This window comes from Notothenia coriiceps, unplaced genomic scaffold (assembly GCF_000735185.1).
Source record: "Notothenia coriiceps isolate Sejong01 unplaced genomic scaffold, NC01 NC01_scaffold00000492, whole genome shotgun sequence".
Classification (NCBI taxonomy): domain Eukaryota; kingdom Metazoa; phylum Chordata; class Actinopteri; order Perciformes; family Nototheniidae; genus Notothenia; species Notothenia coriiceps.
In genome coordinates, this window is record NW_011333193.1 from 425001 (window position 1) to 441289 (window position 16289).

The 16289-nt window shown below is 43.1% G+C and overlaps 2 protein-coding genes across 6 annotated transcripts in view; one reads left to right on the forward strand and one right to left on the reverse strand.

The window, feature by feature from the left end:
- The window catches only part of scn1lab (sodium channel, voltage-gated, type I like, alpha b), a 26565-nt gene extending 20011 nt beyond the window's left edge, over positions 1-6554 (forward strand). For all 4 annotated transcript variants that reach the window (XM_010781375.1, XM_010781355.1, XM_010781364.1 and 1 more), the window contains exons 21-27: positions 708-830; positions 1463-1738; positions 1921-1974; positions 2065-2202; positions 3513-3617; positions 3701-3971; positions 4153-6554. In XM_010781375.1, coding sequence (XP_010779677.1) covers positions 708-830; positions 1463-1738; positions 1921-1974; positions 2065-2202; positions 3513-3617; positions 3701-3971; positions 4153-5321 — 2136 coding nt within the window. In that variant the 3' untranslated portion in view covers positions 5322-6554. The remainder of the gene's footprint in view (positions 1-707; positions 831-1462; positions 1739-1920; positions 1975-2064; positions 2203-3512; positions 3618-3700; positions 3972-4152) is intronic.
- Positions 6555-8608: 2054 nt separating this feature from the next.
- On the reverse strand, positions 8609-15382 carry LOC104954296 (cysteine/serine-rich nuclear protein 3-like). 2 transcript variants are annotated; one of them, XM_010781393.1, is made up of 5 exons: positions 14987-15382; positions 13157-13327; positions 12361-12617; positions 11972-12268; positions 8609-11166 (listed from the first exon to the last, which is right to left on the reverse strand). In XM_010781393.1, the coding sequence occupies exons 1-5, from the start codon at positions 15033-15035 to the stop codon at positions 10147-10149; spliced, it is 1794 nt and encodes a 597-aa protein (XP_010779695.1). In that variant the 5' UTR covers positions 15036-15382; the 3' UTR covers positions 8609-10146. The 2 variants fall into 2 exon arrangements, with proteins under 2 accessions (XP_010779695.1, XP_010779686.1); XM_010781384.1 differs by having other exon boundaries at positions 11957-12268.
- Between the last annotated feature and the right edge of the window lie 907 nt (positions 15383-16289).

Below are 16289 nucleotides of genomic sequence, written 5' to 3' on the forward strand. Positions count from 1 at the left end.
CTCTCATAGTTGAGGTATACCTACGATGAAAATTACAGGCCCCTCCCATCTTTTTAAGTGGGAGAACTTGCACAATTGGTGGCTGACTAAATACTTGTTTGCCCCACTGTAAATAAACCAGTGACTGTATTCGCCATGACACAGACAGTCAGTGGTTTGTACTTGTTTAACTTTTGTCTAGTTTCTGAACAGATATGAGGAGCATGAGTGCAAACACCTAACGGCTGATGTTGTTTTTTCTGGGGTGCTCACGGGTGCTCATTGAAGATGATGTCACGGCTCCGCCTACATTGCGTTACTATAGTTACTGCCCCAGTTCCTAAACTGTAATGGAAGCGCAGCATTAAAGTGAGCCGGGCCTAATAAGGCCTAACCAAACCGAGCGAGGCGTGCGGTGGAAATGCGCCATTAGTAGCTTCCAGACTGTAGCTTGATATTTTACGCACATCTATCAGGCGAGAAATATAAAAACTATTCTTTTTTAGCGATTACCATACTGATATAAATAGCACATACTGTAGTCTGCTTGACTCGTTGTTCATTGCTGTCACATCTCTTAATCTGAAATTCACATTATTTAAGACTCTACATTCTTTATAATCTCTTAGCTAATCATTAATGCATAACCCACCATCATGTTCCAACAGAGGGACCTTTCTCATGTCTCACCTCTCACCCTGCCTGTCTCTGACGCTCTCGTCTCTCAGGTGTCCCTGGTCAGCCTCGTGGCCAACTTTATGGGCTACTCTGAGATCGCCGCCATCAAATCTCTGAGGACACTGCGAGCCCTGCGGCCCCTCAGGGCCCTGTCTCGGTTTGAGGGCATGAGGGTAAGGACATCTGGGAATAACGGTTTTAATATTCTTATTGTTGAAGCAGAAGCCAACAGGCAAAATGATTGTACTGTATAAATATATTTGATTTATATCATGTGGTTGTACTGCATGTGTATTATAACTTGTTTAGTTATCTTTTCCTTGCAATTCAACACTGTTCTGCATGACTCTGCACATTGTGTCAATGGATTATCTTTGTTAGCTGCTCTCAGGCTTTGTTTCTCTGACGTTGTTCGTGTGGTGCCTTTGACCTGTAATTCTTTTCTTTGTTGTGTGTCTTTTTTCATTTACAGTCAAACAAAATGTTGTGACTTCATCCCGCCTCTCTAAGGTTTTTTTCTGTTATGCTTTTATACCTTTCAAATGTTCACTTTTCTCACCTATCCATCTTCCTCATGTTGTAAATATATATAATGTGTAGGTGTTAAAAACAGCTTTGAAAAATGTTGGAATGTTTAAATCAGTATTTGCTTCTGTTCAGAACACTGTAATCTATTCAGGTGTGCACGTGTCTTCTTTAAGCACAGTTAAGTGATTACATGATTGTAATAGCCACTTATCTCAAATCAAACGGCCTCTGTGTTTTGGCGAGCAGTTTCCTGAGTGTGTGCTTGGCCCCTCCCCAGGTGGTGGTGAACGCGCTGCTGGGGGCCATCCCCTCCATCATGAACGTGCTGCTGGTGTGCCTCATCTTCTGGCTCATCTTCAGCATCATGGGGGTCAACCTGTTCGCAGGGAAGTACTACTACTGCGTCAACACCACCAACGACGAGGTCTTCCCCATCATCGTGGTCAACAACAAGAGCGAGTGCCTGAACCTGGTGAACGACAGCGCCCGCTGGAGGAACGTCAAGATCAACTTTGACAACGTGGGGGCCGGTTACCTGGCTCTGCTGCAAGTGGTGAGTTCAGACTTTGGGACACAGGAGGCAGTATGAGGCCAACATGTCAAAGTAAGCATTTTCTGGCTTCTAGTTCTGCTGTGTGATTGACAGTCTGATCTGATGAATGTATGTCTGGACCAATCTTATTAAAAAAAAAATACCCCCATCATGCACACTGACTATTTAAAATGTGCTCTTAGGCCACATTTAAGGGTTGGATGGACATCATGTACGCAGCTGTGGACTCTCGGAATGTAAGTGTTAACAGATAGATTTATAAGTCAAGGGGCGGATATAAACCAAAGCCAATAGCATTCCAATGTGTTCTATCTGTCCTGTTCTAGTTGGAGGACCAGCCTGAATATGAAGTGAACCTCTACATGTACCTCTACTTTGTCATCTTCATCATCTTCGGCTCCTTCTTCACCCTCAACCTGTTCATTGGTGTCATCATCGACAACTTCAACCAGCAGAAGAAAAAGATAAGTGGCTTTTAGTGACATAATCCATCAGAACATGTCCAATTGGACCCCAAAACGATTTGATGTTCACTTTTCTCACCTATCCATCTTGTATGGTGGTGAAACAGCTGAGGTAACACTTTGGGAAAAAACATGGCATTTAAGGCGTTTATAAATGTAGTAGCACCCTGCTAGCTGAAACGATCGTTGCTAGCTAGCCAACAGTGGCGATAATCACTTCCGGTGAGCCCAGAACGGTCGAAGTTCACGGACTGCGTGTTCACAGAGCACGACATGTAAACCGTACACAGTCTGTCAATGTGCCCTCCATACAACCTAGCACTAACAAGAAGGATTGGCAACACCCAGGAGAGGGTGTGAGTGAGGGGGGGGTGTTTGCCTCCGTGCTGGCAGCTCTGACTGAGACACTCGATCCATATCACAACCCTGCAGATACACACACACACACACACACACACACACACACACACACACACACACACACACACACACACACACGTTAGTTCAGCGCTGACACCAGTCCTCCCTCCAGACACGCATCATACTCACAGTGAGCAGCACGGAGACTGTGATGCGTGCCTCATGTATCATATCAGGAGAGGGTTCATCACTTTGATTAATGACAGTGTACGGACTCGCTCAGTCTCATTATGTGTTTTAGATAGCATGTCTGTCAGTTTAAATACAGGAGGGAAAGTCTTATAATCCAGTCCACTTTTACTCAAGGGTGAGAGGATTTAAATGTGATGGTCAAAGATCCACGTCCCTGTGACCTCAAAGGCCATTTTTGACAATGCAAACAAGGAGTTCTTATTCATTCTCATAAAAACTGTGTGCATGTGCGGGACGGTCCTCCTGCAGGTGTTTCTGTTGATTACTGATCACATGGTGCGTCCTCTAAAAGGCCTCACTGCTGTCACATGTTCACATGAAGGCTTCATGCTGACATGCAGCAGCAGCAGCAGCAGTCAGTGATTGCAAATCAAGGTACCCAAAACATTTAATAATGAGAGGATGCGTTGGCTGTTTTGATTTATGGAGTGGCAGAACATTGTGGCAGATCACCTGACGGAGGTTCAGAGCAGCACCTGTTGTCTCTTACACACTGATTGGCCCTCATGGTGACGCAGGACACCAACAACAAACAGTGGAGGCCTTTAAAGTCATTATACACGGTTTCACAAATGCAATATGTGCCATTATTAAATTGACATTTAAGAAGTGACTTGTTACGAGGGATAACATTTTCGACCACACACAGAATGAGTCTTCTATGTGGTTCTAACCATGTCTTGTTGTGCTCCCTTTACTTTGGAGGTCAGGACATCTTCATGACAGAAGAGCAGAAGAAGTACTACAACGCCATGAAGAAGCTGGGCTCCAAGAAACCACAGAAACCCATCCCCCGGCCTGCAGTGAGTGTTCACCCTGTCCTTTATCTCTAACAGACTCGGAGAGGAAGTGTCACATGACTCCTGCTGTCCTCCTCTGCCCTCAGAACGAGTTCCAAGGCTGCGTGTTCGACTTCATCACAAAGCAGGCCTTCGACATCGTCATCATGATCCTCATCTGCCTCAACATGGTGACCATGATGGTGGAGACGGACGACCAGACGAAGGAAACCGCCTTAATGCTCTACCGGATCAACCTGGTCTTCATCACGCTGTTCACCGGGGAGTGTGTGCTCAAGATGATCTCCCTGCGCCACTACTACTTCACCATCGGGTGGAATATATTCGACTTTGTGGTGGTGATCCTGTCCATTGTAGGTAAGGAGGGAGATGTTTCATTGGATAGATTAGATGTTAATTATACGTACAGTGGAGTACCAGCAGAAAGGTAAGCAATGTATTGCTCTAATGTACAAACTGAACTGAGGACGTGCAAACCGATCTCCTGTCTAGAGAGAAAAACCTCATACAACCCAGCAAGTTTTTTCTGCTTTTGCAGGTATGTTTTTATCCGAAGTCATCGAGAAGTACTTTGTGTCCCCGACGCTGTTCCGAGTGATCCGTCTGGCCAGGATAGGTCGCATCCTGCGCCTGATCAAAGGTGCCAAAGGCATCCGGACCCTTCTCTTCGCTTTGATGATGTCCCTCCCCGCCTTGTTCAACATCGGACTCCTCCTCTTCCTGGTCATGTTCATCTACGCCATCTTCGGCATGTCCAACTTCGCCTACGTGAAGCGAGAGGCGGGGATCGACGACATGTTCAACTTCGAGACGTTTGGGAACAGCATGATCTGTCTGTTTCAGATCACCACGTCGGGGGGGTGGGACGGGCTGCTGGCCCCCATCCTGAACAAGAGGGAGCCCGACTGTGACAGCCAGATGGAGCACCCGGGCAACAACTACAAAGGTAACTGCGGCAACCCGTCGGTGGCCATCTTCTTCTTCGTCAGCTACATCATCATCTGCTTCCTCATCGTGGTCAACATGTACATCGCCGTCATCCTGGAGAACTTCAGCGTGGCCACGGAGGAGAGCGCCGAGCCGCTGAGCGAGGACGACTTTGAGATGTTCTACGAGGTGTGGGAGCGCTTCGACCCCGGCGCCACTCAGTTCATGGAGTACAGCAAGCTGTCGGACTTTGCAGACGCCCTGGACCCGCCGCTGCGCATGCCCAAACCCAACATGCTCCAGTTGATCTCCATGGACCTACCCATGGTGAGCGGCGAGCGCATCCACTGCCTGGACATCCTGTTCGCCTTCACCAAGCGCGTGCTGGGCGAGAGCGGCGAGATGGACGTGCTGCGCGGGCAGATGGAGGAGCGCTTCATGGCCTCCAACCCCTCCAAGGTGTCCTACGAGCCCATCACCACCACGCTGCGCCGCAAACAGGAGGACATAGCGGCGCTCATCATCCAGAGAGCCTTCCGTCGCTTCCTGTTCTGCAGCAACATGAAGAAGGCCTCCGCCCTCTACAAGGAGCGGCTGAAGGAGGGCATGCGGGACCCCGACAAGGACGTCATGGTCATCTGCAAGTTCAGAGAGATGTCCACCTCGGAGAAAACGGACATGACTCCCTCCACGGCCTCCCCTCCCTCCTACAACAGCGTGACCAAGTCGGACAAGGACAAATACGAGAAGGAAAACAAAGGGAAGGGCCAGAAAAAATAAAAGTTTATAAATAGGAACAAAACATAACAATGCATCAGAGACATTTGTTTACAGCTTCTAAAGTGGGGACATAGTGTGTGTCTTAGGAGGCCTGACATGGGAGTGTTATATGTGAACACAAAGTGAAAAAAGCCTGTGTGCAAAATGCTTGTGAGTTTCCTATTGGTTGTTGTTACTATCTGACACACTTGAGTGTACTGTTAAGTTGTCTGTAGCTAGTGCCGCTGCTACTACTATAAATCCAGTGTCTTGAATTTAACGATGGCTGTATCACTTAATAAGTACTCTGCATTCTTTTTATTTATTTATTTTTTTTACGAGAAAGAATGTTTTCTACTTTTTAGTTTCACTGTGAGAACATGTCTGCTTTCACTGTTGTAAACTCACCACTGGCAGACAATGGGACACAAAGCTGAAGTGCAACGGATGAATTGTACTCACAGGTGTGCCATCAGTGATGTCTGAGTCTGTATCGTGCTTCTTTCTGGACTCACATCTCCCATAGCAACACAGAGAAGCTGAATGTATGCAAGGAATAGGACGTGTTAAAGAGATGGTTTGATATTTTTGGAAATTATCGCACATTTCCCAAAATATCAGAACTATGCCTTTTTAAAGTGACACTTGTATTTGTTTCCCCCAGAGCTCCTTTAAAGAAAAAAACCCTGAACTAATGAAATATACTTCAAGAAAATGTCAAGCTAGAACATGATAATATATCACATTTATAATATCACAAATGTTTGTATGGCATCCATGTTGTTTAAACCGAGTGGTTCGATGTAGTGCTTTTGTTTGTATATAGTATAGCTATCTCGGCCCACAGTATGCATCACACTTACATTATGTAAGAGCACTTTTTATCCCCACATTTATGTAAGTCATACATGTGTGTGAGTTGTGTGTCTGTGTGTGTTTGTAAGAGCGGGAGAATGTAGTCTCTTCATGTGAGCAACTGCGGCTTGTTCCACCGATTATAAATAACATTTTTACTGTAGATATGAGTGCATTTTTCCAGTCTGCATTTTTTTTCTAGAAGTTTCTTTTTCCTTTCTGCACTGTAACACATGATGTAAGGTCCCCATACGTGTAGATAAACCATGAAGCAATCAGTAGCCATCTCTCATTGCGCTTGTAGTGTTTTAGTGAACTGCATGCAGGAAGTGACTACTGTCCGCTCATATGGTGATATCATTTCAAAGCCAAAAGAATAAAGGACATATTTTTTGTTAACGCTTGTTTCGTTTCTGTTTTCTTTTCTGTGAAACTATAAACATGTAAATAAGAGTAGAAGGAAAACTATTTTATAAATTATACATTTTTAAATATTCATCTATAAGTTTCTGTACTGTATAAATATAAAATAACAGTTTGAAGCATACACAAAAGAGGATGCAATGCATAGAGACAGTCTCATGATGTGCATTCATGTAACACGTACAGACAGTGTGAACATTTAAATGTCATGTGTCCATGGGAAGGCAAGACACTCCATATAAATATTCACTAATATGATATTTGTGCTTATTTCTAATGCGTTACTCTTGTTTGCCATGCAGCAGTTCATTCTCTTAAAATGAGTAGAAAAAATATTTTCCAAACATTTCCCTCCCATTGTATTGACATGTCCTACTAACCTGTCTGCTGATGCATCAGTTGCTCATAGTGACAGTAGAATTTATTTAAAGAAGACGGGCAAATCTCCTATTGTAGTACTTAAAGGTGCATTTGAACACAATATTCAGCATTAAACATATTCAAAATGTCAAATTTAAGATCCAGACATTCAGGAGGAGGAGGAGGTGTTGGAGGAGGGAGACGGAGGTTAGAAGCTGAGACTATATCCCCCCAGCCCCCCCCCACTCCCCTCCAGACGCTTTACTGTTTCTTCTTCTCTCTCCCTGTTGCCTGGCAACCTAGCATTACAGCTCCTCTGCCTGTGATTGATCAGCAGCCGCGCCTCTGCTTACCCGCTTGTTGGCTGAATGCAAGCAGGCATCCCCCGCTCCCCCCCCCCACCACCACAGGGGACACACACTTTGGTTATATAAGCGGGGGGGGGTTGCTTTCATGGTACACACTGTGACATCACTGCTGAATGTACACACTAACACAACACCTGCTGCAGCTGTGTGGAGGCTCAGCCAGCCATGAACCATATTTCTATACATGAACACAATGATGAGGGACAACACAGAGCTTCCTGTCTGAGATCTTCCTCACACACACACACACACACACACACACACACACACACACACACACACACACACACACACACACACAAACCCTACAGTGCTCTCTGCAGGCTGCATGGTGCAACACAGAAACAGTGAGACATAAAATAAGATAAAATGAGATGGACCTTTATTAATCCCCGTAGGGAAATTCAGGATTTAAAGAAGCAACAGAGTGAGAGTGAAATACAGGACAGTACAGAGAGTTTAACATTCAAGATAGAAATGTTACTTTTTATTTGGTGACTATAAGTAAAGGAAAAGAAAGTAACATGCCATATTGTACGCCGTAAATTATGTTTTACTTTTTTTCACGCAAATGGAAGTCAGAAATACATGAATAAAAAAAACAATATATTTAGATTGACATAATAATAATAATAATAATAATTAAAACACATTTAAATAAATTAATAAAGAAACAAACGCAAACCAATAATATGATGAACAAACAGACTTCATATTATTATAAAACTAATAAGATAAGAAATACGTAAAATTGATATAGGCTATAATATATATATTTATCTATTTAGCAATGATAAATCATACTTCCCAGGCACTGCCAAGAGTGAAAATACTTAAGAAATAAGGAAATGAAATAGCACAACAAAAGATAGTGAGACGATACGTTACAATCCATTTATTATTTAAATAACTGACTCATTGTCTATTCCAAATGTCCTGGCATATTAAAAACACTTTGTAAATTATATATACTGTGAAAAGCCTTCTCATAGACATCTAATCATGAATAATGTTAAGAAAGTGAATTAATCATTCATATTACCCTGCCAATCTCCATATGCAGAAATGTAAAATGTGTCTGATGAATATTCAGGAACCGCTCTTGTTGGAGGATGTCAGTCAGTGATAAGCAAGATAGTCAGTTGTTGTCAACATGTGCCATCTGCTGGTAGGAAAGTGGAATTCTAGAAATGCACTGATAGTGGAGTTTTCTTTCAGGAATTCAACTTTACTTCAATTTAGATGTATTAACACCAAGAAAACAAAGTTAACTACTTTTAAGAGTTTTTTTATTGACACTCATGGAAACTCACAGTTGCTTTAAAAAGAACATGAAATATATTTGGACCCCAGTTTGGCAGTGTTGAGAGACAAAGTTACTACACAAGCCTTACGTTATCTGAAAACTGGAAAAAAGTGCAGTTTTATCACATTGTTCACACAACTGTAAAATGATAAATGTAGCACAGACAAATGGTGTTTTTTTAGGCAGAAAAACATTATTTGTGTTATTATATAGTGTGATAACTTTGGCATACATGCTTATAGCAGCATAGTTCACGTGTTAGAGTTCTGAGAATTACTTTTAAGCTAAATACTACCGTTAGCATGTAAACAAGCTCACACATGCTATTATAACAAGCTGATATTACTGCTCCATGTTGCACGTGAAACTAGCAACTTTTCACTTAAGTCAAAGTAAAGCCTGGCTTATAGGAATGTCATCAGTTTCGAAGGTATTTGGTCATAAAACAAGTTATTGGAAACAATAACGTTGACCCTATAACTCCCTAAACTACTTATTTGTTGGGCCATGTAAGCACAATTCTGACCTAGCAGCAGAGCTAATCCGATACAGCTAACGCGTTAGCAAACAGGTAAGTTTGAAACATCCAGCAAATACGTAACAACTTTAGCATGTACAGTCATGTCAACCTAATGAATATAAATGCAATATCTTTATCTCCTTTTAGCTCTGTTTAGCTCTCTACCAATTATTGCAGAGGGTATTATCCGACTCTTTAGCTACTAAAAACTCCCTTATGTTCATCAGCTAAATGCTAGCTTTTGATGTTGTTAGAGCATTTTTAGGTTGAGAGAAAGTTGTGTGAACCAAAACAGTAAAATTAAGGCCTAAAACCAAAACAATGAGCTGAAATATGCTAACATTTTCCATAACTAAGAGAAACTGCAGTCACTGATAATTGTTTTGCCTATGGGTTGGTCACTACAAATAACATTGTTAATCATAAACTTATTTAAAGCTGCTTTAATGTCCAAATTGATTTAACAAACTTCTGAAGCAAAGACAAGCTGCTAACTAGGCTAAAATGTGAGCCGAAAAAAAATAAAGGGCTTTAGTACGAATTGAATAAGATTTATGTGTTAATATGAATGCCAGTGTTTTGTCAGTGACACCGTTTATCATTTTACAGTTTGTGTTAAGCCTTCGAAACATAGGTAAACTGGACACATGCTATAAATACAGGCATAAAGAACAATTAGCAGCATCAATGAGACACCGGCACAATGCAAAAATATTGAAACAATACAAGCACCTCAAAATGTTGATTTGTCATAGATGCCGTTCACAACCAGGAAACATGCTGTAATGATCAAATACTTTATGAGAGAGCATACATTGTACTCCATATAGTTAAATACAGAAACGCTGTTTTATTGAGTTTTGTTAGTGAACTTTTTATAGTTTACCAGTCTTAAACAACAATCTGTATGACTCATTCGGAATCACTTATCAACAGAAACTAATGTTTGAAGGGCACCATTCTTGATAACATTTTTTTTAAATGAATGGATCCCTCTCTAAAGCCTTTGAGTCATCAGGTACTCTCAGAGCATGATGTGTCTGTGATTTGCTTTTTCAGTCCTGGTCGCTCGATTATTTCCTCTTTATTCTGCTCCTCAGATCGAGACGGAGCCTCAGTCTGTGAGTCACGCAGCTCTGGATTGTTATGGAGGTCTGTGGAGGGGGGCTGTTGATCAGCTGCATCGGCGGGGGCAGCGATACTCTCACGGGTGTCCACATGTGCACAGGTTTGGAGCTTCATGGACTCGGTGGGGTCAGGGAAGTGGCTCTGCTTCTCTGTTTGGCAGTGGAGTTTGATTTCAGACTCTAAGGCTGTTTCTACTGTGGGGAGTGTGGGGACATTTTCACTGAGAAACGCAGGAGAGTCTGTTTGATAATGCTGCGAGCTGTGGAAGGGGCTCATGTTAGAGTAACTCATCACAGAGGGAAGGGGGACAGTGTAGGGCGGTGGACCTGGTCCATGCATTGAGCAATCCCAATCATCATCATCCTCTTCTTCGTCATCTTCCTCATCGTCCTCTTCATCTTCCTCGTCCTCTTCTTCGTCCTCCTCGGTGGCCATTGTGTCCAAGCTGTGTGTGCTGCAGTCTGACAGCCCGCTGCAAACACTGCTGCCATCCTCATCGTCCTCATAGGCCTCATCATCCTCTTCCTCCTCCTCCTCCTCTTCCTCTTCCTCCTCTTCATCTATATGTGAATCGGTGTCGCCTGTGTTTTGGAGGTGCATGATGGGAATGTGCTGTGTGCCACTCATCAATGGAAACTGCAGGTTCGTCTGCTGCTGCTGCTGCTGCTGATGTTGGACTAAGGAGGAGTCGCCATGGTAACCGTTGCCATTGGTTACAAGCTGCTGCTCCGGCTGCTGCTGCTGCTGCTGCTGATGCTGCTGCTCCTCTCGACTCTTCTCCAGCTCCAGCTTCATGATGGTGTGCAGGAAGTGGGTGCGCACCCGGACCGGGTTGAACTCCAGGCGTCCCGTGTTGTTGCTGCAGCCGTCTTTGGTGCAGCCGCAGGGGAAGGACATGCGGTCCACCTGAGGAAAAACAAAAATAAATCCAGTGTTAAACAGTAGTGACAAAAAGGGAATTCAGGGATAAATCATAGCTGGTCATGTTTGGGGAGAGCTGCAGAATCCACTGTGGGTGTACAAGTTACTCACCTTAACACAGTAGAGCTTCTTCTAAAAAATACCCTTCTTTATTCAATCATTTGGTTTAAAAATCCAACAAAACTTTGAATATAACTCCAATAATTTACATGGGAAAAAGGCTATTTAAAAAGAAATTTGTTATTTTTCTTTAAATCTGCAGGGTTTCTCCAGACGTGTTGTAATTTAGAAGCTATGTGTAAAGAAGCTCTCAGGAGTCAGAGGGTGGGCACTATTTCTTGATTAAGAAAAAAAAAGTAAGAGAAGATAAGAGACACGCCGTTACCTACAAAGGTCATTTTGCAATACTCATGAACTGTTAGCCATTTTTAACACTGAATCATTTGGACAACCAATAAGGCAGTCTTCCTGAAGTTTGTGTTTCACTCAAAAAGTGGAAGCTAGCAAGCTAGGCTAAAAAGCTTTCATTTCATTTGTACAGTCATGGAGTTATTTAGGAAGAGCTATAGTCCCTAATTGGATAATGCAAAGTAAACACATGTCTGTCTGTCTGTTGGAATCTGGTGGTTCACATAGATAAATGACAAATGTCTTTACCAGTAGAAACCAATTAGTACCAGTTTACCATTTTGACCAAATAGCCAAAGAAGTTTTGAGGAAGCTGTACTGCTTTGACAGACATGAACAACACTTTAGTATTATAGATGGGCCTCACCACAGTTCCATTTACCTGGCACTTAATGCCGGCCAGGCTGCAGGCACAGGTCTCCGGGTCACATATCCCCCGGCAGCGGCACCCACACTCCTCTCGGGACATGCGGAGGGAACGCAGCTCGTGCTTCTCCTCCACGTCGATGCGTCGGACCCCCGAGGAACGGAGAAGGGTGCGCCGCCTCCTGGTAGTCAGAGGCTGGAGGAAGAAGTAATCATCCACCTCCGTGTTGTCCACATCAAGGTCATCTTCGGAGATGTCATCCAGCGTCAGTGTATCCGCCTCCACGGATGACACAGTGCCATTCTTGGTCAGCTGGTGGACAAGAATGTTTAGTTAAGATTGGACTATAAACTACGCCTAGTCGCCTACACACATGTACAATATTTTAAGCAGGAAACACTGACTTTGAGTTTGATGGCATTGAGTTTTTCCTCTTTGAGATGGTCCCTCAGCATGTTCCGGTGGCTCAGTTTCTGCTCGATGGCAAACTCCCTGAGGGTGAATTGCTTCACCCCGCTGTGGCGTGGTGACATCCCCAAGGTGCTGCCCCCCTGCGTGGGCACACTGGTGAACCCCTGCCGGCGGTTGAAGTAGTAGACCGTCACATTCTCAAAGTGCACGTTGCGGCCACGCAGTCGCTTCGACGGCTGCTGGAGAGTGGCTAGAATTGACACAGACAATTGGGAATTGGGTTACATTTCTGCTGTCACTGGATCTTTTGGTGTCAAACAGTTTGAGGGACATCACAAGGGTAGTGGGGCAGGAGGCCCTCTAATGACAACAGAAAAACTTCCAGTGGTTAAGTAGGAATAACACTAGGTTCTTGGTACAAACAGTTGTTATTCTAATAAGATTGCGTCTATTAAAACTGTGTCCAAGGCAGAGAGAAGTGAAGTAAGAATAAAATGGAGCGGTCAAATGCAACGTGCAAATCATTGCTGAACATAATGACAGCCATTTCCGTCAAATAAATAGAGCAAAAGCCAGATTCAAAATATATAAATATTAAGTTACAGCTGAAAATATATGCCTTTCTGTTAGCTCTGTTGCTGTTGAATTTGGGTGGGCACGTCATCGTCACTTTTTAAGTTGTTATAATCAGCTCTTTTACAACATTTGTTAGACGGCAAAAGATTGACTTTTAAGATTGACCCGATTTGGAAACGTTTCTCCATCTCAATGTCCAGTGTTGTGTCTTACAGTCCAGCAGCCCGGAGGGGACGGGGTGGTTGAGACTGTCACTGCTGTTGCCGCTGTCGCTGCAGGAGACCTCATCGTCAGACCTTTGCAGGGACAGATAGGGGGACGGGCCCTCCTCAAGCTTCCTCTTCAGGATCCCACTCATCATGTGGCTCCTCTCACTGGTTGCACCTGCACAAGGGACAAGGCTAAAGTTAGGGTAGGTGACTACTGATGGATATAAGCCAGAGTATTGATTAGGATTTAAAAAGATATTATTCACAGTTAAATAAATGCTAACTTAAATGGAATTCACTTTATTCTGATTTACTCTTTAAACATATCATTGAATAAACTCTAACATGTGAAAAACAGTGGAATTGAATCTGCATAAACACTTTATTACATTACATGACATGTCACTTGTTAGACACTTTTATCCAAAGCGACTTCCATACTCAATACTGTGGGCAATCCCCACAGGAGCAATTTGGGGTGAAGTGTCTCAGGGACACAACGACATGCTGACTGCAGTGGGGTTTGAACCCCCTGATCCGAACACCTGCACACAACCCACTGCGCTACACGCCTCCCTGTCCTTTGACATTTTAATCACGAGATTTAACCTTTGAATCCTACAGCCTGTGTCCTTCAGAACCCCCAGTAAAATAATGTTGATAAGCAGTGCCGTCTGGAAAGCTGAAATTGTACAAATTAATGGGAAGAAAAGTGAATTACTTTGAACCATTTTCCACATACTTCCCATTTTCCACATTTATTTACCTTAAGCTCATTATATTTAATATACCGCTTAATTATGCAGAATGTATTACTGATCTTCGTATTGAACTAAGCAAATGGAAGAGGTGTAATTAGTGGTAAAGTTTTTCTTCTTTTGGAAAACTGTCAAACATATTACATTTTTAAAAGTAGAGCCCAGTAAAAAGCTCATGATTTTTTTTTAGGAAATGTGTCATCATTTTAATTTATTCAAAACTGGCCCATGTTGTCATATGACTTAGCCAATTTGTGTGTATTGCCTTTTGTATCAAATTAAGACTTTGGTTCTGTTTTGGTTGCTTTAGTGGAGAATTGAGTGCGTACACTCTTCTGATTGGAGTTCATTTGCACACACATAAAACACACTTTGATGTAGTGTGTCTTAAGTCCTCTGCACTTTTTTGACACTTAAATTTCATATTTGAAAAAAGTGTTGAGCATAGACCGATTGGAGGATTACATCATATGCAGCAGAGCCGAATGCTGGGCCGAGCTTTAACAGGCTTTGTCTCCTTCCTCTTACTACCCACTGCAAAACAAATATTCCTGTGCGACTTCCTTTTTCTAATTTCTTTTTCAGATGAATTCCCTTCTCTTTATCTCCAAACTACCTGGTATTAAGTCCTATACACAAGCTCACTGCTTTTCAGGGAAAAAAAGCTGTAAAACCAAAAACATCTGTAGTAGAAGGGACCCTGAACACATCATTCTACGTAACATCATTCTGTGTCACAGATGGTGATGCAGTTTTGAATACAGGAGAGTTTCATGTGCTGCCTCTTTAACCTAAACGTCCCTGGTGGACACACACACACACACACACACACACACACACACACACACACACACACACACACACACACACACACACACACACACACACACACACACACACACTACACACACATGTGTCTGCCTGCATGCGCAGCCTCCCACTCCCCATGCATCTCCACATCCCAAACACCTTACAGGGGGATTCTTATTGACAAATGTATCAGCATCATCCTGTGACGTGATTCAATCCCCCGTGTTGCATGCAGAGAGGCTCTCTTCTTTCCCCGTGGCACTGACCTGTTTCCTCGGCTTGCCTTTGGTTTCCAGGAAGTCCTCCACTCTGCATCCCAGTGTTCACCAGCAGCAGCCAAACATCCCCATGTGTCGTGATGATGCAGTGAGTGCTGCCATGATGCCTCTCTCCCTCCCTCTTGCCAGCAGCCTCTGGCACTATTGTGCAACAGCGAACACCTCTGCCTCTGTCACTATCTTAAGCGTTCTCCCACTGCACCCTCATCCTATGTCTCTCCCTGTCTGATTCTCTCCTGCTCTGCACCCCCTTCCCTATTCTCCCTCCCTCTCTCTCTCTCTCTCTCCTCACAAAGACTTGTTAGCTCGATGCTGCTGCCGGCTGGAGCGCTGGAGCTTGACTGAGGTGAAGCAAGCCCTTTGAGATCACAGAGAGAAAGGGGGGTGGTTGATGGGGATGGGGGTGGAAAGTGTAGGTTCTGCAAGCTGAAATTTCCAGTCTCCAGGAAAATAATTGGGGCAAATGTACAAGCAGTATTTCCTCCGATTACAACCAAAAAGAATAAGTGGAAACTGAATCTCTCCACCTGACGTCACAGGGGATATCAGTTTTTTTCCACTCCATACAATGTTTTATTTTTCACATGTATTGCTTTGCAGGGTATTTGTAATGCAAATGTTTTGCTCTGCTATATATCTTCTTTTAATTACTACAAAGCTAATTCCAAATTTGATTTGAAAGATGAAACAAATAGATCAGAAAAACAGGCGTGACTGGGAAATTCATAAAAACTAAATTAAACACTTTAACTATCTTTGTGAAAAAGGGCAGAACTAACCAAAACCTATAGAAATCAATAAAAAGAAAGTACATTTAAATTGACTGCACATGGAAATATTTAAAATCAAATTAAAATGTAATCCCGTTAATAATTATTTTGGAAAAGTCATAAAGAAAAACAGTCTTAACTAACCAGCTGTCAATCGACACTTACATGTAGCAAGGGTTCATAACCGTCTTGTTGCTTTCGTTACAGCAGGATTGGCCGCAGTGACTCAACGGTATTCAGGCTGGAACAACTAGAATACAGGCTGAAAGTCAACCATGCTGTTCTGCCAGGAAATGCAGCGACTGAAACCATCCAGCAGTGAGTAAGACAACATATAAATACTTATTTGTTTGCTAAAAGTAGTTCATAAGTCTGCTAGCTCATTGACAGGGGAGCAAAATGCCATAGGCTGATGCTAATAACGTTAGCATGTTGAGTAGCAAACACTTATTTTTGCTTTGAACCCTGTGAGTTATAAGGTAGCTTAAATGTGCACCTTTTTAAAATGTGGTTATTGCTAA